Below are 21,638 nucleotides of genomic sequence, written 5' to 3' on the forward strand. Positions count from 1 at the left end.
AATCGATCAAAACTTTTATGCAGAATATCTTCATAATAAGCTGGATACCGCAGGTTGTCACACACACGCGCGCGCGCACGCATGCACCCACCTTTCATTACATGACCGTGGTCGATATTTATGAAGAAATACAAAAGTCTGACGAGTGTAAAACTTGCTTATGGCAGTGAAAGATGTATAAGAAAAACCCAAAAGTTGTTTGAGTGGAAGTGTTCCCATTCCTGGAAAGTGTTCTGTTGGATATCGTTATTTTTCCCTCAATATTAATTTTCAAAGACGACTAATTCCAGAATTTCTAAATTATATCCTAATTTTATGATATCGTCTCAATCGACTATTTACCTGTGCGTATCTTATGAAGAAAAGTTCATGATTTGAGTATCCGGTTGGGAGTTTCTCTTCCTTTCTCTCCGAATCCGTCTTTAAGGACTTCAGAAATTTCTGGTATGCCTTAAAAGAAAAAAAAGAACAAGAAAAAGTCGATATAATACATTATGTGAGGCGTAATTTCTGAACACTGGTGTGATTCGTATACGAGTATATTATTCTTAAATGAGTCATCATTTATAATTTGTAAATAGAATCATTATTTTTTCTCTAGTTGTCATCAATTCAGATAGTCAAGAAAAAACTTAGAATCCGAAAGCAATAAAAAAATATTACAGTAAAACCCTTATTAACGGTCAATTCGCAGATACGTTAACCCGTATTTTACGGCAAAATGTAAGCTTTATTTGAAATGCTGCAGTAGGGACCCCCCCCTGTCCTCACCTTTTACTGTCGCCTCTCTTTTACGAACGAATTTTATTTATTTTTTTCCCGTCGTTGTCCGGAAAAGAGGGGTTTTTACTGAATATCATTTGTATAAATAGTATGTTTACATTACCCACAGAAACGATAACGTACAGAAAACGCAACCATAGCCCACATAAACGATTGTTTTGAACTAGAAATATTGAAATACGCTAGATACCTTAAAAGCAATCAAAACTGCCTGATTATCATTGACTATATCTTCCAGATAAGCAATATTATCCTGAATAAGGAAATATAAGAAAAATTTATAAGTTCGAATGCTTTTTGTTTTGTTCAATTATACAGTATATATTTACTATTTCTGATACTGTTATTATTGAGTGAACTAACATTTCGAGACAACCTGGATCGTCGTCGACTCCGATGATGGTGACGATGAAAATAGTGATGCTTTTTGAAACAGAGACTTTTCGTTTCTAAATGTTGTGTGATCTTATTCGGCCAAATTGTCCAGTTTTTGGGGGCAAGGCCAGCTGTGGACTCACCGGAGAAACCTGAAAAAATTATAATATTTTAGCAAATTTTTAAGATATAAGGTCTAGGATAGTTTCACCTGAAATTAAAGACAAACTTTAAAAAATTCAATGACTTACTTGGTAGATCAAAACCCCGAACTATCTGCCGGGCAAAAGATGCTCCAAATGTACCGTAATTCAAATACCTGCAGTCGTATGAATGATAACAAAAACATTCATATTACGGTACATACAGGATACATAGGAAAGTCCCTTTATCCTGGAATAACTAGCGAACAGTTGAAAAAATCATCCAAATAGCACAAGCCTCAGATACTTCATTATTATAATTGCATAAGGTTGCATAGTTATCAAAATAAAAATAAAAAACTTTTTACTTCATATGTGCCAATATGTCATACGTCCTAAAAAAATCACCATGTCCTAAAAAGCTAATAAGAAAGTTTTGCTCTGTCTCTCCTGAGCCAGAAAACCCCATGTTTTTAAGCGCGATATTAGCTTAGATATCTGAATTAAAAAATTGATGAAAATGGAGAAGAACCGCATAAACTGAAGCTCAATCAAGCAAAAGCTCCAACAAGCTCATTCCACAGAGAATATTGAATTTGTTTTGTTGAGCTTAGGAGAGACAGGACAACAATTTTCCAATTTAGTTATTCAGGACAGGGTGACCAAATAAAAGTATTTTTTTAAATTTTTATACAATCCCTTAAAATATGAATAACGTATCTGAGCTCTACAAGTTATGTGGTCCTACCACAAGTATGCTTTTAAAATCAACGGTTCGTGAGTTATTCGAGGATAAAGGGACTTCCCCATGTGCGCCCTGTATAATAAAACCTAAGTTTGAATTTAGGTCAATCTTTCAATCAAAAAAACATGCAGAAAATTTCTTTTTCTTTAACTGTTTAATTTCTCGACTTCATTCGAATGGAAGAAGAAAATATCATTACGTTGTTTTAATTATCATATTTGATTAATTGATTATTACCTAGGCTGGGTCACTTTGAAGTCCATGCTTTCAAAAGAAGCAAAAGAAAACACTGGAAAATAAGATAAGATGATAAATAAATAAATATATATATATATGCACACACATACAGGGAGCATAACAATGAACCGTTGATCGTAGAGGTTTACTCCCAGTTAAAAAAAGTTTCCAAATAACGTGTAGTAGGTTGAATAGTTATTGCTATTCACTTTTAACCGTAAGTACACCGTTAACGCAAGTAACTTTTTGTACAGTCCCCGTCTGCTCCAAAACCCAATAAGAAAGTTCTTGTCCTGTCTCTCCTGATGCTAACAAAAAATTTCAAATGCAATATTCACTGAGATATTCGAATTCGAAAAAAGGGAGGAAATTTGGGAGAAAAAAAGCGTTAAATACGGGTAAAACATTTCTTTCCGTATTTTAGATCTGTTTTTTCCCACCGTTTCTCCGTTTTTCGAATTCGAATATTTCAGTTAATATTGCACTTAGGAACATGAAATTATTTTGTTGGCATCAGGAGAGACAGGGCAACAACTTCCTTATTGGGTTTTGGAGCAGACGGGGACTGTATAAAAAGTTTATTTATTTTTTGTTTTAATAACTATTCAACCCCCCTTGAAACATGAATGATACACCGGAGTACTACACGTTATTTGGAAACTTTTTCTAATTGAAAGTATATCTTTAGGATCAACGGTTCACCGGTTAATATGCCATAATTCCTGTTTGCGATGCACCCTGTATATCAGAGGTGTCTTCAACCTTTATCTGGTCGCGAGCAGTCCCTGTATCCATCATCAAAAGAAGAACACCCTTTTCGCCAAATTTGACATACGAATGCATGAAATCGGGATGTGATTTCAATTCTAGATCACACTTTGTACAAGGAATTTAATTGGAACGTTGATCAAGTGCTCGCGAGCAAGAAATCGGACACTGCCATCGAGCACTCTGGGTGCATCAGCAAGCACCGTGGTGCTCTCGAGTAACAGGTTGAAGATTCCTTCTGTATATATATTGCAATATTATCGCACAAATTTATACAGTTGAATTTTTACATTTCTTTTATAGAATTTTTTTTTAAATTTATATACTTACTAGTTATATTCCTAGGAAAATCACTCCATTCTCCAACCTTGAAAGGATTGTGTAATCTGAGATTTAAAAGAAAATTACAGCGAAACAGGTTTTCGTAATTATCTCTCTTAAATAAATGATTGACAGAATTCACTTGATCTCCAATCAAGTACATTTTATAAATTTGGATATATTTAGATTTTAGACTTCGATTATAAAGATTGGAATCTAATACATACCCGATGAAATATTCGATATCGGTAATGTTCGTCTTATTCAGAACTCCTTCGAACATTTTCTTCAAATGGAATCTTTTTAGAATCAATCCCACGTATAAGAATGATTCCGGTAATGATTCTATCTGGAGAAAGAGAAGAGAGTAAACATTTCAAGAGAGATCATAATGAAATCGTTATATAGACTACAATTGATTATTTTTTAGAACTTATAAGTGACGACCGTTTGTAAATAACAGTGAAGTTTCCCGAGACACGTCCCAGAATTCTTAAAAGTTTGGTTGATATCAATCTTTGTTTCGGCAAGCCATTCTTGAAACGGAATCGAATTTAGGAATGCAAGTAGTGGTATAATTACAGATGGAAGGACTATACGGGCTATAGCCCAGGGCGGAAATGGCGGAGAAGCGACAAGTTTGTGGAGTAAGTGGTGAAAAAATTAAAACATAGAATGGACAGACCAACCAAAACTTGACTTGGTGATTTAGAGACAAAGGCAAATCGAGAGGGAAGTTGGGGGGGGGGGGGGGGTGCTAAGCAGAGAGGCTGTAGCAGCAAATTTCATGAATGAGTGGCCAAGAATATTGGACTAGAATGAGAAAAATGTAGCAAAATGTTCTACAGCCATCATGCACCAAAACCAAAAATCCGCCTCTGAATGCAAGCTGTTGTGCTTGAAGGTCACTCTCGGCTCATTTGCAAAGTCTTTCTTTTGATGTTGAATCATTTAGATAGAAAAAAAATAGAGAAAAATTATATCAGGTTTCTTACTTCGGAGTAGTATCCATCAAGATATTTCTTGTCCTTATTTGGATAAAGAAGCTGGAATCTGATATGGCCAATCTGTAAATGAACGCTGTACGTTAGATGCTGATATAGAGAGAATTATAGAATGAAATATAAAAAGATTTCAAATGCAAATGAGTTTTAGTTATTCTAATTTTTGCCAGAAGCACCGTGGCGTCAAATTGTTTGCACAGTAGATATATCGTGTGTACATAAATGAATATCCCACCTTTGCAGAGCTATTGAAAGAAAACTAAACACAGTACAAACTCGTTGTTAATCGGGAATCAAAAATAACAGTTGAAAGTTTAAATTCGATACAGTTGTGTTCAATGTGAGCCCCTTTAGTAACACGAAGGATATCGAGGCAGTACGATAACTTATCCCACACTCTTTTCAACATGTCTGGTGTGACGGTTTGAAAAGCTGCAGATACGCGTGTCTTAAGTTCGTGAACGTCATTTGGTAGCGGTGGAACAAACACCTGATGTTTGATGTAGCCCCAGAAAAATAAAACGCACGGAGTGATGTCAGGGCTGCGAGGAGGTCATTGATGAAGAGCAAGGTTCTGGGATGCTCTGCGACCAATCCACCGGTGTGGCAATTTGTCATTTAGAAACCCACGAACAGCTAATTGCTTGATTCTTCTTCTAACTGTGGCAACAACCAAATCTCTAACATATCCAAATAAGTAATCCCATTAACAGTCTTGTCATGCAAAAAGAATTGGCCAAAGATTTTGTCATACGACATAGCACAAAACACATTCACCTTTGGTGAATCGCGTTCCACTTCAATGGTGGCATGTGGATTAGATGGTCTCCAGATGCGGACATTGTGGCGGTTCACTGTACCGTTTATGTGAAATGTCGCTCCGTCACTGAACACAATCTTGGACAGGAAGGACTCGTCGTTACCGAGCTCATGAAGTACGAACTCACAAAATTTTGTTTCCGTACTTTTTTATCGTTTTCAGTAAGCGCTTGGACTAGCTGCAACTTGTGTGGTTTGAATGCTAATCTCTTCCGCAACACTTTCCAGACCGTCATAAAAGGCATTTGCAGTTCTTGGCTGGCACGTCGAGTTGATTTGCTCGGACTGTTAACTAAAGCGTTTCGAACACGTTGAACATTTTTTTTTCACTCACACGTGGGCGTCCGGAGCTTTTACCTTGGTGCTTTGCAAAAGCACAATTCATCACAAAATTTCCGAAACCAACGTAAGATACTCAATCGATCGAGTAGAGCAATGCCGTATTCATGACGAAATGCTCGTTGTATAGTCGTAACTGAGTCACTTTTCGAAAATTCAATCACACAGAATGTTTTCTGTTGCGCGGTAAACATCTTAGCGAGAAATGAATCTCATACGTTAAACTCGCAGCGTTCAGTCTGACGGCCTCGTGCCGCCATCCTATCCCAATCTTCATGAACTTTCAACTGTTATTTTTTGATTTCCGATGAACAAAAAGTTTGTACTTTGTTTAGTTTTCTTTCAATAGCCCCCTGCAAAGTTGAGATATTCATTTATGTACACACTGTATATCTCTGCAATCATATTGATTTTAGAGAAACATACTTACAATTGAAAAGTTTTTAAAGGAAGTCAGTTGCTTAAAATCTTAAAATTCGTTCGACGGGGGGGGTCGAAAATATGAAAAAATAAGGAAATTAACTTTTTATATAGTCTCCGTGGGCTCAAAAACCCAGTGAAAAAGTTGTCCTGTCTACTCAGAGGCCAACAAAAAACAATTCCACGTTTTTAAGAGCAATATTTGAATTCAAAAGTCGGGGAAGGGAGAGGAAGAACAACATAAACCAGTGCTTCTCAAAGTGTGCACCGCGGCTCCTGGGGGGCGGGGGCCACCAACCTTTGTCAAGGGTGTCGCGGTAAGCTGTCGACATAGATGATTACCTGTTCAGGGCTTTGAAATGATTATTAAGACCAGTGTTTTTCAAACTATGGTCCGTAAATACTTTGGGTATTCCGTCTAAGTAAGAATTCTTTTAAAAAGTTAATTTTTTTAAACTTTCGATACAATACAATGACCTCCTATTATAACGCACCCGTTTCTCGTGGAATGATGAAGGTCGCTATAGCGAATGTCGATTGTATATATCACATATCTCTTCTTACTAAATTTCGTCTTCGATGTTTAAAAAAAAAACAGCATCACCAAAATAAAAAGGCAATTCAGGCATATGATAACAATCCAAAATCACATAGGAACATAGGGGTTCAAACGCCATCTGGAAACAGCAGACGTCATTTCTATAATAATACGTAATGCAAGGACGACGAAGAAGAATTCTTCTACAGTAATTTTTTTGGAACAACACTTCTATAGTAGATGCTCAAAGTTTTTGCCAGGCGCACTGACGCACGCATTACATCGACCCTGCATCGATTGCTGCACCTTTTCAAAAATATCAAATGTATTTCGAACACGTCCTGCTACTTCAAGCATAATTCCCTTACAAGTCTTACAACACCGGTGACGAAAAAGGTTTCGTACCCGAGTCCTTTTAGCCTCTTCACGTACAAGCTGTTGGCGATAAATTTTAATCTGTATTAGACGTATAAGCGATGAATGTAATAGCCTTGTTCCACATTAAAAAAGGAAGAAAGGGTAAGAAAAAAAAAAGAAATAAGGGTGGGAAGAGGAACGGTACAGAGATAATTTAATTGTCTAAGAAAGTATTAGTACAGTGTCTTGCTTTTTCTTTATAAGAAATGTTTCCTGCAGATGTGTTAGGACTTGTTTGCTGAAATGTGTCGGACCTCCGTCGTGCTAAAACCGAATGTAGGGACGCACAGACGCAGGAACGGCATTCAGCATTTCTAGCAGAACTTCTTACAATAATGTTAAATAATTACGCTTACCCGAGTTCGGGATTGCATCATAAGCGTGTGACGCAACAACTCCCTGTAGCGGCTCCGGATGGCGTTTGCGCTCCTATGTGATATTCGGAATGTTATCGTATTGATCTTTAATTTTGGTGAGGTTTTTTTTTTTCGAAACACCCTGTGTACACACACACACACACACACACACCACTGACTTCACCATGACTGTTTACGTATTTTCTGAGACATAAGCGTAAATTGAAACTAGTTTCGGTTGCGTTACTTCAAGGTCAACTTTTTTTGGGAATTCAGCCAATTCGGTGAGGTAGCGAATTTTTAAAAATTAATTCATGTGTGTCAAACGTGAAAAATGAAATACTTTTGCCATGGATCGTTTTTTCTGATCAGTGTTCAGTTGAGCTGATCTCTTGAATGTTTCGTTCAAAGTTCCGCGTATAGCCTTCATAGTAGTATTCATCTAAAACGGAAAAAAAGAGAAAAGGAAGTTTTCATTTATTATATATGATTTTAATTTTTATATGATCATATTTTATTATTACAAAAGATGCGTTTTCCGTAAGAACTTGAAGGAAAAATCACAAAAAAATCAAGTAATACAGGCAGAGAAAAAAAATAATGTATTCTTTTTCGAAGCACCTCTTCCCTCAGATGATATTGCAAAATGATCCCATTTCGTTCTCAATCCACTTTTTCAAAGCAAGTAGAGAAGGTTTTCCCTGTAAGCTGTCTCGGTGACCCCTACACAGCTGAAGTATATGTTAAAATGTACGTGAGAGTGTTGTGAGAACCTAACGTGAAGTTTGTTCCTGCGTAATGCTTGTTGTAGTGCTACTACTACTAAACCACGTATGTAGGGTTACTAGACTCTTCCATTTTTCAGAAAAATCGCTCGTTTGTCCTCCTTTTGAGGTTTCCAGAATTCTTCTTTTCTTTCCTGGGGGGGGGGATATTTTTTCACTGAAACAGATATCTCTTTATTGACATGAGAGTTTTGGTGTGTTCCCCCACCCACACGTTTACACGCTTTGACCAATCGCCGTAGAAATATCCGGAATACAAGAACCCAAGTTGCCCCCAATCAGGGCAAATGCTATTCCACGGATTGGAATGGACTGACACGGCTCGGAGAAAAGTAGTAAAATGTCTTTGTTCGACACAAAATGCAAAGTGCTTCGGCAACCACCACAAACCGGCTGGAAGTAGTGTCGGAGGTCAACATCAGAGTAACAGGCGGCCTGCGTTTCACGGAACAGTCGGCCCACGCGTAAATAAAATTTTCAACCATTTAAAAATAAAATTGGTGGTGCACTTCTCTTCTCTCTCTCTCTCTTTGCCGGGTTTTGGGTGGTTGCCGTGGCGGTACTTAGACGAGCATGCGCTATATTTCCAGGTCATCAGTTGAGAAGTTCCTGTGGGAGGGGACTTTTGGATCGGGATAAACGAGCTTCTGTAAATAGTTAACAGGAAGGGACTGAGGGTGACTCCAGAAGCTAAGGACAAAGAAACATAGGATAAACGGATGGGAGCGCCCGCGAATGATAGTTTGTCTTGCGGGCGTTCCGATACGGCACTCCCGATCCTCCCCAGCATGGCCCAACCCAACTGGATAACGGACTTACATCCCTAACAGGACAAAGCCCGAGCCCTTGTCTTGTTTACAGAGTAACAGAAAAATTCAAAAATAACCAGTTTATCGTACATCCAGCATTTTATAGAACTCTGATTTGCATATTTCCAGTTATTTGCTTTAGTGTAGTGCCCTCTATCAATAAAAATTTGAACCAATTTTTTTTATTGGTACTAAAAATAAAAAAAAATCCTCTTTCGTAAGAGCAACTTTTTCGTAAACCGCATTCAAATATACAGCTTCCTTCAATTTTTATGAATTTTTAACTATTTAAACATTTATAGGACACCCTGTATTATATAAATAGTCTCATATTTTTATTAGCATATCACAAATCAAAAATTTTATAGCTAATTTGATCATTAAGAACGCTCTTAAAACCTATAAAGTCTACATATGCTATATTTAACGCGCGATTACTCAATGTAGGGATTTAATTGGTCAAGTCCTTTTTTGGTGTTACGTCACGTGAAAGATTTCCATACTTGGTAGCAAAGAATTTATGAATAAGCAAGGGAAAGTTGTTAATGAACTGACGTCATAGGTTACGTCACCAATAGCAACGATTTTTATGAATGAACTGCGAAAGTTATGAATGAATGACATCGGAGGGTAAACTTCCATATATGGAAGTGACCTTCATTTGACCTTTCTTGTTTACATCCGTATAGTACTATGTTTACTATTAGTAGTACTACCAGAGAGGGCATTGACCAATCAACGTCTGAGGTTCCTGAGTTCATTCATTAATTAACTTATGGATGGGGGAAATAAGGTTTCCCGCGCTTTTTGTTGCCTAGGTGACAGAATAAGGAATTGATCAACAATAAACACTTGAATGTAAAAACATATTACAACAATGGGTTTATCAGGTTTCCGGACATCAGTTTAATTTATTAACAATAGAATATTGCCACTCCCTAGCACTTTGAATTCAAACAATGGCATCGCAACAATAGTTTATTTTAACAAAACTTCTACTTAGAATCCGAAAATATTCAAAAAATCGTGTAAATTCCCTAATTGGAATTTTAAAATGCGGTTTTCACCAAAGTATCTGTCAAAAAGAGAAGTTTCAAAGGGGAATAAAATATCTGCGGTACTCAAATTTTTCGAAGATACACTTTTCACTCCATAAACTCACAATTTTTTTTTTTATAAGAAATTTTTTTTGTTGTGTATTTATTCGTGCAGGTGCATGTCGTGAGAAGAAAAGCTGAATGTCGTTGAAGTTTATGCTGCAGTCTAATGACAAGTATGTATCACGGATTTTAATGATCAGGATGGATTTCTAGATGGCCCGACCATGATGAACCATGTGTTCCACCACTATCATCAAAGCTCGTTTTAACTCTAAGTGTTTTCATAATGAAATCAACTTTAAACTTTTTTCACCATAAAATCGATTACTCGTTTATTTATGAATTTCACAGAACTTTGACAACTAGGGTTACCAGGACGTCTTCATTTATTATGGCATTTTATGCATTCTCATAAGTTCACCCTGTGAAGCGTACCAAGTGTGAATGCGTACGTGCCACATGTACATCATCTACTTCCATTTGATCATTTTGATTGGCTCGCATTCTAGCCTCGAAGTTGGGAACCACAGAAAATCAACTTCAGCCAACCACCACTGTAACTCCTAGTAACTAATACTGTAATATTTCCACGGAGAGATCTTCTCCTTCAACATCTAAAACAGCCAGAAATCTCATGCCGAAGGTTTAATGGCATGATTTTAATATTGCATGCAATATAATATGTAAATACCCCAACATAATATGAAAATGCATTTACATATTATGTTTCCGTTTTGATAAGTTTGTGACAACATATATCGTGAAAGCGACGTAAACTGGCGGAAATTTCATCTGCGCAGGGTTAAAAAAAAAGTGAGGAAGCTTCCAGAAAAAGCCTTCTCTTACTCGCTTTGAAAAGTAGATTGATCGATGGGACCTTTGCATATCATCTGAAGGAAGATACTTTGAAAAAAATGATTGTTTTTTGCTGTACATTCATTTCTTAATTTTTCATATGATGTTACTCTATGTTTTTATGGAACGCACCTTTAATATCCCTGGAATGGAATGCAATTTCCCCAGAATGTATGATAGAATTTGCGTGTAGGACTACAGTGCTTATACGAACCTCATGGTGAACGTTGTTATTGATAGTAGAAGCGAGATATGACGGGATGATTGCTATGGGCATGGCTTTAGCGGTGTATTCGGCGCAATGCTTCCACCTTGGTGACCACGGCTCGTCCAGGAAGTCGGCGGTCTCGGGGAATAGGTATCTGTGGTCTTGAGCCATTCTGCTCAGAGTCGGTGCCGTGAAGCCGAGGTGATGAAATACGAATTTCCACGAGAAGTAATTCGACAGAACTCTGTTAAATACAGGTTTTAATAATTTGTTAATAGATGAGAACGTAAGACATTTACAGCAAAAAAGGCAAATAAATGCGCAATTTTAATATACGGGCATGAATTTTTCCCTAATCGGGATTCATGAAAAGTATCGGAAAAATCTCTTTCGTAATTAGCAAGGAAAAACAAGTTTATTTTTGGTCATTGTTCTGTTTATTTGGCACATACAGAATGGTTATTTAATTCCCTTTGTTCCGCAAATTATTGGCGAACCGTTTATATTAGAGGCATACTTCCAATTAGAAAAAAGCATCCAAATAACGTGTAGAACTCAGATACGTCATTCATGTTGCAAGGGGTTGTATAGTTATCAAAACAAAAATGTTGACCTTTTATACAGTCCATGTGTGCCCCAGAACCCAATTTCAAAGTTTTTGCCCTGTTTCTCCTGAGGACAACAATGAAATTTCTACGTTTCTAAGCGCAATATTCACTGAAATATTTGATTTCAAAAATTGGAGGAAAGTTGGTTAAGAACAGCAAAAACTAACGGACAGTGCTCTTCTTTCCCTTATTTATGCTGTTTTTGAGGACAAGTTGTTCGTATAAAAAAAAGTTATTTTTATTTTATTTCAATAACTATACAACCCCTTGCAACATGAATGACGCATCTGAGTTATTAACACGTTATTTGGATACTTTTTCTAATTGGAAGTATGTCTCTAGTACAGTGTTTCCCAACCTTTTGAAGTTCGCGGCACCCTCGGGAATAACATTGAAAACTTGGCGCACCCTTCCTTGAATACGGAATGCGGTTTACTGCGACAAAAGTCACCGAGTAAAAATACATCAATAAAGTTTTGTTCGATTAATCATTAATATTAAACTTGTAATTGATGCTTAGAGCACAAATACTTGAAATCATTCCTTACAGTTGGTAACGAAACACGCGTAAATTGTCCTGAAGGTCTTGCAATCTATTTATTGACAGATGGCAGCACTACACAAAAACAAACTTCACGTTAGATGCACAACAAATACGCGCACATTCCGGCATGTAGCAATTCGATAGAAATTCCATAGAGGAATGTGTACAAGCTGCATTGCACGGTTCAGTAGTGGTAGTAATAGTCTAGTTCTTGCATTGTATTTTATTGGCGCCATAGTAGAGAAGGCTTACTCGCGCAGATATGATGTTGAAAAGGACAAAAGTGCGTTAGTTGCTTTCTTCGTTAGATCAAGGTACTCCTCTCTCAGTCGAAGCCAAAAAGCAGCAACCGACACCTCATTCTCTTTTGTGAACTTACCTTTGAGTGTGGAATCAGCTCAAAGATCAATAAATTCATCTCGTTCGAAAGCAGTGAAATTTGCCACCGTATTTGAAAGTGCCACCAGATGGCGGCTTATCCGATGAGTCTGTCATGCATGAGAGTAATTAATTCGACTTTAAATTTTTTTAAGACCTCAAGTGGACTGTCATGTTTTTTATCTATCTCCATAATATCTCGCGGCACCCCTTAGCCGATATCGCGGCACCCTAGGGTGCTGGGGCACACCAGTTGGGAAACACTGCTCTAGTATCAACGGTTTGCCAGTAATTTGCGAGGCAAGGGGAGTTAAGTAATCACCCTGTATTATAAACCTGTGATACCCCTAATTTATAAATTGTCACATTTCAGTCTCACATATGAATACAACTTGGTATATGAACGGGAAAGAATCGGCCGATTTTTTTTAATTGGACTGAGCACAATACATAAAACATACAATCATATTAATATTCAAAAACATATTATTTAACATAAATAATAATAATATTTAATTATCCGATATAATATAAATGAATTAATTACAACAGTACCTGGCGTTCGTGTTTCCGAGCAGATCTGCCAAAGCGGCGGCAGATTTCTCAACCCCATACACATTAATTGGTGATTTGTCCATCCTATGACTGAGATCGAGCTCATTGAAAAGGATGTTGTGCCATCTGTTCCAGTTTATCTAGAAAAGAATGATGTACTAAAAAGAATATTGAATCACATTGTACGAGGAAATTATTTATTAAATTATATTTATCATTAATCGTCGAATTACATTATTAATTCGATGGTAGTTTGGCGACCGGTTTGGGTCAAATTACGAGGGCACTACCATAGGCTTAAAGTTTCTGGAAGTATTGGGGGGGGGGGGGGAATCAAACATTCAATATTGTTATAGGTATCATGGAGATGATGACGAATATTGTGGTGGGGGGGGGGGGGACATGGGCCGGATACAAGTTTACGTCAACGATCACTGACGTATCAGTAACAAATAATGGTTACTCACTTCCGGAGCAATGAAGTTCAGATCCTGGATCGTATAGTTGGATATTTCATACGAAGCATTGATTTGCCTGGAAGCCTAAAAAGAGAGGGGAACAGGTACAATTTTAAAACTGTCTTAAAATAGTTCAAACAACTTTTCTGCGGAATCTACAAGGATTCCGCCTTTATATATTTCAGTATATAGTGCTCAAACGACTTCGGAAAGGCTTATTTAACCGTATATGCACCTCGTAAACATTCCCCTGCGGAATTTCTAACGAACCGATACATGCCGGAATGTATGCTCTGAGTATATGTGTGGGTCCCTAACGGGATAATTTTGTCGGAGTTACGCTTGTTTCGTGTTCTTGCTAGTGTTATCTGGCCTCCATATATGGAAGTTAAGATGGTAAATGCTTGAACTTTTATGTTATGTAAGTAGTATCATGTTGTAGGTCTGCCTGCTCTCTGCGGAGAGAAAAAGGATGAAAGACATCGCTCTACAGAATCGAGTCGCAACGCAGTTCTGTGATCTACTGTAAATATTTTTGGAGTGACTCTTGTTTGATAATAAGTAATGATTGTAATAATTATCAATTGAACATACTTTGGTTGCGTGACAAAACTTCGCATCGAATCGGAAGAAGTCATCGAGATCTCCTTCCGTCATATTTTCGGGAGCGTCCAGGAGGTTCAGTATACGGATCATCATCGACCGGTGCTTCCTGGTGATCCGCACACTAAAATCTGTGAAGTTTCCGTCCTCTGTCTCGAAGTCATCGTCGCATATACCATCGACGACTGGCGGTGCTACGTATAGCTACAATTACAAAAAGTAAACGGTGAATCGAGATTAAAAATGCATATGCATATGTCACGGTAAACGTGATAAATCTGGTTATTATGCACAGTAGCCGACCATTTTGGTGAATTTGATAAATTTCCTTCAATTTATATCACTTTTTTACAGGGCGATTGTGCATGATACCCAAATAACGTTTGTAAATTTGATGAATGCTAAAAAAATTATCCCTTTGACCGGCGATTATGCATAATATCCTCCTTCTAACCAGATCATGGCTCCCCGCTCTGTCTCAATGAAGAGATTTTTAGCAGATGGTCGAAAACCTGGGGCATGATGGAAATGTGAGGTGTATGAGTTGTGAACCTAACGTAAAGGCCGTTTCTGTGTAATGCTTGTATAGTGCTGCCATCTGCTACTATTTTTTAAAACTATGAATGAAGTGTAAAGCTTGAATAATTTACTGTCGTGGGCCTGCTGCACTCTGTAGCAAGACTTTTCAACCGAGCAATCGGCTCGCATTTGTGCCTCCAAGTTGGGAACCATAGAAAACCAACTTCAACTGACCACCACTGCGGTGACGGTGGGGTTCGAACACGAGTCTTCGAGATGCAAGTCCGTCACTATGACCACTCGACCACCACAGCAGTGCATAATACCCAAGCGTCGTTGGCAAACATATGATAAATCGCACCAAATTCACAACATTTGCCGATTATTATTAAGTATAATCGCCATTTCGTATTAGTAAATATGATGAAAATTTAAACTTCTTTTCTAGTTCCATTTTTGAATTGATTTTCAAAAAAATAAAAATAAAAAATGAAGCCAAACTTAAGTATTAGCCATAGCCGAAAAAACATTAAGCAGTAAGTAAAATAATTCATTGATATTAATTACTGGATAATTAATGCAATCAATTACAGAAAAAAAACCCCTTTGAATTTTCTAACAGATAAAAACGTATCATTCAAGTGGGTGCGGGAAGGTAAGTCGCATTGATCTGGGGGTGCGGGAAGGAAAAAAAGTTTGGGAACCCCAGATTTAGATGATAGCGCTTGTGAGCCAGAATATGAACCGGATACAATGAACACTGATTGGCTGAATTTTTTTCGAACACCCCTCTGAAATAACTCCTATTTGACGAATTCTGAAATCGGAGTTCCTTAACGAACTCCTATTTTACAAATTTTGCGATCGTGCCCTGATAGAACAAGCTCTTATTTAACATATTTTACGATCGCACCCCGATATAATGAGCTCTAATTTAACGAATTTTTGCAAGTTTTTCTGCGTATACAATCAGACCCCCCCCCCCTTCCCCACCGCCCCAACAAACTTTCATTTTAAGGATTCTGCAATCGGGACGTCGATAAAACAAATTCATATTTATCACAGTTTACGATTGTACCCCGATATAATGTGTATGAATTCTCATTTAACAACCTTAACAGTAACCAACGACGCCTGGGTATTATGTATAATAACCCTAAAAATGATAATTTTTTAGCATTTATCAAATTTACCAACGACACTTGGGTATTATGCATAATCACCGGTTAAAGTGATAAATTAATAAAACTTACCGAGAAGATTGACGATTATGCATAATAACCGATTTATCACATTTACCGTAACATATACACTATAATAGGTGTGTTTTTTGTTCTAGAAGCACTCACACTGCCATACAGAGTTTGGTTGATACCCCTAAACTCAGGGACTATCCTTATCACAGAGTCGACTCCATGAGCATTCAGAATTCCCATTCTCCATTCGAGGTCCAGGTTACAGTCGTTCCATTTGTGGTCGAGGCTAGGCCAAACACCGAATCTACGTGACGTCAGAAGACCCTTCAGTTCATCGAGCGACTGCTCTTCTATTCGCTCTATAAAAAAAAGAAAGGTTCAATGAATATGAAATAGAATTAATTTTCAAATTAGCAACATTTCGAGGGGTAATGGAGCCGAATGGATTTTACCTTCGTCCATGCATATCTTATAGACTTGTTTCGCCTTTTGAAGAGCATCCGGATCTTTTGCTTCTGTATTTTCTAAAATACCTTGGAAATTGATAAAGACAGGTTTTTTAGGGCTCTAGGAGCAGTAAAATTTGAAGATTAGCATTCAGTTTCCCATAGCACAAACTGTGTTCAGGGAATCAATCCACGATATATGGACACGTTTCCAATATGCAGTAGGTACATTGCGATTCCGGAATTTTTCGTAAAACCGGAATCTTAATTCGTACATAGAGGTACTGTAGTTGAGCATATCCTACCGTCTTCTCCCTCTCCTACCCCCTCCTCTCCCCTCCATCATCACTCTGCTCAGTTGATATAAAATATCTGGAGATGATGACATTGTAAGAGTCACCTTACACCATCAGACGGCGAAAATTGAGCAGAAATAAGAATTCCGACTCATTTCAGTCCCGGGAGTAACCAAATACACCTCCTCGGGAACTAAATCAAAAACACGGGATAATGAAAATGCAGATGTTGACGCCATATGAATAAAATGCTGACGTCAGAACGACAAATTATGTTGCCTAGAATATATGATGAATTAGTTCTAATTTTATTTACTTTACCCCGTTCCGATATTTTTGTGTGGGTGTGTGGGAGAGGAAATGCGCTTGAATGTTGCTTGAAATACGATCGAAAAACTTTTCGATGGGACCCCCCCCCCTCCTGCTGCCATCTATCAAAAAACCCCAAAACTATTAGTTGTGAACTTTTCAAGTAAAATTGATCTTGGTCTCATACAGGTGTACTACATGAAAATGAATAATATATGGTATAATACGATATATTGTTCATTTTAATGCTTCATACCGATGTAAATCTTATGCACCATAATACCCATAGGCGTAAACTTCTATAGGGCCCATGGGCCTGAGCCCCCCCAACATTTTTGAAGACGCGGCTCAGCCCCCCCAAAAATTCGTATGAATATGGCTTATTCATTTTGCAATGATGAAAATTTTTTTTTAACCAAAAGTTGTCCAAATTATGAATTAGTTAATGGAAACAATCTGCACAAAATTTTAGTTCTTTTAAAAAATCTGGATGGTCTTTGGCTTTCTTGTTCCATGACAATACGTTTATCTCATTTCTTCCCTGCCGTTCAATCCCTAATTGCACCCTCCATCGGTTCCAATCCTTACTGCCAGAAGGCACGGCTGAGAGGAAGATTCTTTGAGGTGTTGAGGGGGCTCTTTCTTCTTTGCCTGTGACAAAAACTGAGTGTCTCTCGATGGAGTGTCTCTTCTTTTGTTCACTGCGACCGGAGGACGGCCATGGCGCCGACATGAAAATAAGCCCAAAGATGCATGGTGGGGGGAGGGGGAAGGTTGAAAATTGGGAAGCAATGATATTGAAACCGAAATAAATTACACTCTACAAAGAATAGGTGCCAGAACCTAGAGGCTGAGGTCATTTGAGCCCCCCCCCCCCGCAATAAATTTTGTAGTATAGAAATTTTAAATATCTTGCGGCATCACAGTCGATCTCAAGGAGGCATTTCGATGCTTTCCCCCCTCCCCTTTCCAGACAATAAAATGATCTTCACTCCTAGCCCGTCCGTGGCATCTAGTGGCGTGTTTCCCGGGGGGGGGGCACTCAGCGAGCTATAAGCACGGCCATGGACTCCCACATACTGGAGAAGGGCTTCTAGCCTGGGATCTTTGGCGGACTTTTTATTCCATGTATTTTTTTTTTTTCATGATAAAGGGGCCGCACCTTCTGCAGCTGACAAAGAGCATTTCAATAGGGTTCAGTTTCGGCTGCTTCAATGAAGGTTTACTGAATACAATCACCATTTCCTAATTAGAAGGACGGGGAGTGTATAGCGTGTCGCTTATGTGGGGAATATGTCACCTGGAGGCATCCGTCCATATGGGGACCCCCCTTCTGATCCTGAAAACTACATTCTTCTTGACGCAGCCGGTCAAGGCTTTAAAAGCTTTTGTGCTTAATGGATGGCCATCCGTGAAGGACGCCGACATAGATGATCCTAATTGGAATATAAAGAAATTACGGTGGTGAAGAAAAATCTAGACGAGGTTTGTGATTCTGCAAAATAAGAATAGCTGTGTTTGGAGCCACTTGAAGTAAACTCCTTGTTTTTCCCCTGAAAAAAAAACCCCACAAATGTTGAGATAGACAGTTCCACAGTATTTTATGGTTTGTGTGGACCACATTCGGTTGTGCACGTACAGTATAACCTTCTGATAGTAAAACATGTTGTATTACAAGAAAACGGAAAAGTTCCTCGTGATTCCGCACAGTTTCCTGACGGAAAAAGTAAGCAATATTAAATATAGCTACACATTTTTGATAAATTCATGCATTTTAAACATTTTCTTTAATGATAATTTATTCAGAATCTTCAAAAACAATCTAGATTTTGCAGCCCTCTAATACTTATAATCAATAAAGCGTAGTATAAAATATTTTTTTTCTGTTAGACATATCAATAAATTAATAAAACTTACCATGTTTTATTTTTTTCAATCATATTTAAAATTTATTTAAGAAAAATTTAAACTCCATTTGGCTTGCATACTTGTAAAAGTGACAATATTTGAATCGAGTTTTTAATAAGAAATTTATGCAACTAAAAAAATTATTATTTTTCTAATTTAAAACCTGATATATGACTCAATATATGAGAGTAAAATAAATCTTAAATAAGTGACATGTAATTTGATTTTGGGGGAAATATACACTGTATCATAAAATATAAATAAATACAGGGCTCGACAAAAATCATTAAAAAATCTAGGCACCAGCCAAATTTTGTAAGAGCCAAGCATGGTTTTTTCACGAGAGAAGTATCTTAAATAATCTTTTTTCAACCTTTCTGGGAATTGATGACCCCTTCCCAGGGCCGCAACTAGATACTTTGTCATCTGAGGCAATTCGGAATTTTGGCGTCCCTTGCATGTAGAAGAAGCAGTTAAAGGGTGAATTCGACTCACATTCTGGTCCAGCGTCCGGAGCACCAGACCTACCTGCTTTCTCTAGTTGTGGCTCTGCTCCTTTCCATGTTGGAAGACAATTATGAAATCAGAAAATTTTGAGCCATCACTAGATTCTGATTTAGCAATCACATATACAAAATTTTAGGCGCGAATACAGATTTTCCAGTCACCATGGTGACCTGGCACTTGGGGTTTGTCCAACCCTGGAATAAATAAAGATGCATATACTGTTCTGAATATATTTTTTGTATATAGTCATTTTCATGACCCCGCCCACGGGATTTCGGGATTCATGAGATCTGGGGGAATCCTGGGAGGATATACTCAGATTTGCGGCATGACTAGATCTGAATAAATTGCCTATGGCGATAGACCGGAGTTGTGCTCGTTTCAATGAGAGAGAGAGAATGAAAGTATATTTTTACTTGGACCGTGATCAAACTAGAATGGGGCTCAAGGGCAAAGGCTACGCCCCCAACAATCAAATAAATTTTTGTTAATTAAATGCTTTTGGAAAATTGGCACCAACTCAAAAATTCTCTGGAAGAAATTCCGTGTCCCCCCCCCCCCCCCCAATAGATTGGTTTTCTTGGGTACGCTCATGCTCAGGGGTAGTCCCATTTCAAGGGCGTAGCGAAGAGGAAGACTTGGGGGTCTGGTCCCCTCGTCCGAAATGTGAGAAAATGACCGAAAAAAGGGGAAAAGATGACCAAATCTATTGTTCTGTCACTTTGGTCCCCCCTGCCGAACGAAATTTCTGGCTACGCCCTTGTCCCATTCACTTTGGTGACAATACATTAAATGATTGTTATATAGTCGAATATCCTGTTATAACGAACTCCAAGAAACCGGAGAAAACACTTCGTTATAAAGAAATTTCAGATTGTTTGCATTGTTCCTATGTATACTTATTAGAGGGATTAGAAAACCATTCGTTTAAACGATATTTTCGCTGTAACGGTATTCGTTAAAACGGGATTCGCCTGTAATTAGAGCCCGAATTTTCCACTTAAAAAAAATGGCTAAATATGAACTAAAACTGAGAAAATATGTGCTAAAGAACAAATAACCAAGCAAAAAACGCAAATGCTTTTTTAAATGCATCTTTTCTATTTATCTCGATGCATATTCATTTGCAAAAACATTCTCATGCAAATGATTTCTACATTTATTTTATTTAGGAATTTCTAGTTATTAGTACTGTAGCTGCTCACTAATAGAAAGAAAAAGTTGCTCGAAAAAGAAGCAAACTACACGTGCACACAAGTAACAAAACATGAATAATGTCAAAAATAGGCGGATTTTTCTCCTGAGATTTTACTTCTTTTTACTTGAAAAAAAAGAAATGACAAGCAAATAAAGCACCCGGGATTCGGGTATGGTCCATTGTAGCTAGAAGGTCCTTGGAGTTGAGCAACCAAACTATTTGAAAATGTCGAATTTCCGATTCGATAGACGATTTTCCTGATCCATAAATCCATGGAAGTGAGCATGAATGTAATAAGTTCTGACTTTTAATTGTTCAGTTGGTCATCTAAACCGCTTTGATGATACGAAATTCTATGGAAAACGTCTTATACTCTTAGAGAATCAACTGATTTGAGATCAAAAATCAATTTCACATGAATAGAGTTCCGTTCAATCGTTAATATTAGAACGAAATGATCTCAAAGACGTCCCAATGCAGATAAAGCAGCAATTTTCAATAATTTTATGTCCTTACAGAGCGAAACGTGAAAATTCGTTTATAATGAGAACTACGTTACAGCGAGAACTTTTCTTGTGGTTGTGAGCTGTTGTTATAACGAACTTTTATTGTATTATGAGCAATATTAATTTGAAAAATTACAAAAATTTAATTAATCTTCCGCACAACTTGAAAATTTGCACTTATTCTGAAAATTCTTCAATTGCATACATTTATATACACATTAATGCTAAAAAGAGGTTAACTTATATAAATGCAACAAACAGGACTAATCATAACAAATTTATAAATAGTGCAAAAAAAAAAAATGAATAAATCAAAATTAAAAAGGTCAATTTCCCGTGACCTTTCATTAAATTAAGTTGTATAATAACCAAGAATGGCCACTGAAGCTGTGCTTTCCAAAGTGTGAAATATCGACCCCTGGGGGAAGGGGTCGATGCAATTGTCCAAAGGGTCGATAGAAGCTATGGGTTTAGTATAGGATCCTATGGGTGGGCTTGAGTTGGATTTTTTTTAAAGAAGAGCTATGGAACACAAAAAGTTTGGGAAACTTTTCACTGAAGCAGCGGTTCTCAACCGGTGCTCCG

General features: G+C 37.6%; 1 protein-coding gene across 1 annotated transcript in view; it reads right to left on the minus strand.

The window, feature by feature from the left end:
* LOC149089872 (membrane metallo-endopeptidase-like 1) overlaps nt 1-21,638 on the minus strand; it is a 35,441-nt gene that overhangs the window by 6,470 nt on the left and 7,333 nt on the right. Inside the window, exons 9-23 of the mRNA XM_089253278.1 lie at nt 16,336-16,416; nt 16,037-16,242; nt 14,160-14,372; nt 13,575-13,649; nt 13,108-13,247; nt 11,029-11,266; nt 7,609-7,707; nt 4,368-4,439; nt 3,600-3,721; nt 3,382-3,437; nt 2,284-2,335; nt 1,410-1,477; nt 1,147-1,310; nt 974-1,036; nt 343-450 (exon numbers count right to left, since the gene is read on the minus strand). Coding sequence (XP_089109404.1) covers nt 343-450; nt 974-1,036; nt 1,147-1,310; nt 1,410-1,477; nt 2,284-2,335; nt 3,382-3,437; nt 3,600-3,721; nt 4,368-4,439; nt 7,609-7,707; nt 11,029-11,266; nt 13,108-13,247; nt 13,575-13,649; nt 14,160-14,372; nt 16,037-16,242; nt 16,336-16,416 — 1,757 coding nt within the window. The remainder of the gene's footprint in view (nt 1-342; nt 451-973; nt 1,037-1,146; nt 1,311-1,409; nt 1,478-2,283; nt 2,336-3,381; nt 3,438-3,599; nt 3,722-4,367; nt 4,440-7,608; nt 7,708-11,028; nt 11,267-13,107; nt 13,248-13,574; nt 13,650-14,159; nt 14,373-16,036; nt 16,243-16,335; nt 16,417-21,638) is intronic.

This window comes from Pholcus phalangioides, unplaced genomic scaffold (genome assembly GCF_987345545.1).
Source record: "Pholcus phalangioides strain wild (caught in Gottingen) unplaced genomic scaffold, Ppha-v1.0 ptg000001l_1, whole genome shotgun sequence".
In the NCBI taxonomy this organism is placed as follows: Eukaryota; Metazoa; Arthropoda; class Arachnida; order Araneae; family Pholcidae; genus Pholcus; species Pholcus phalangioides.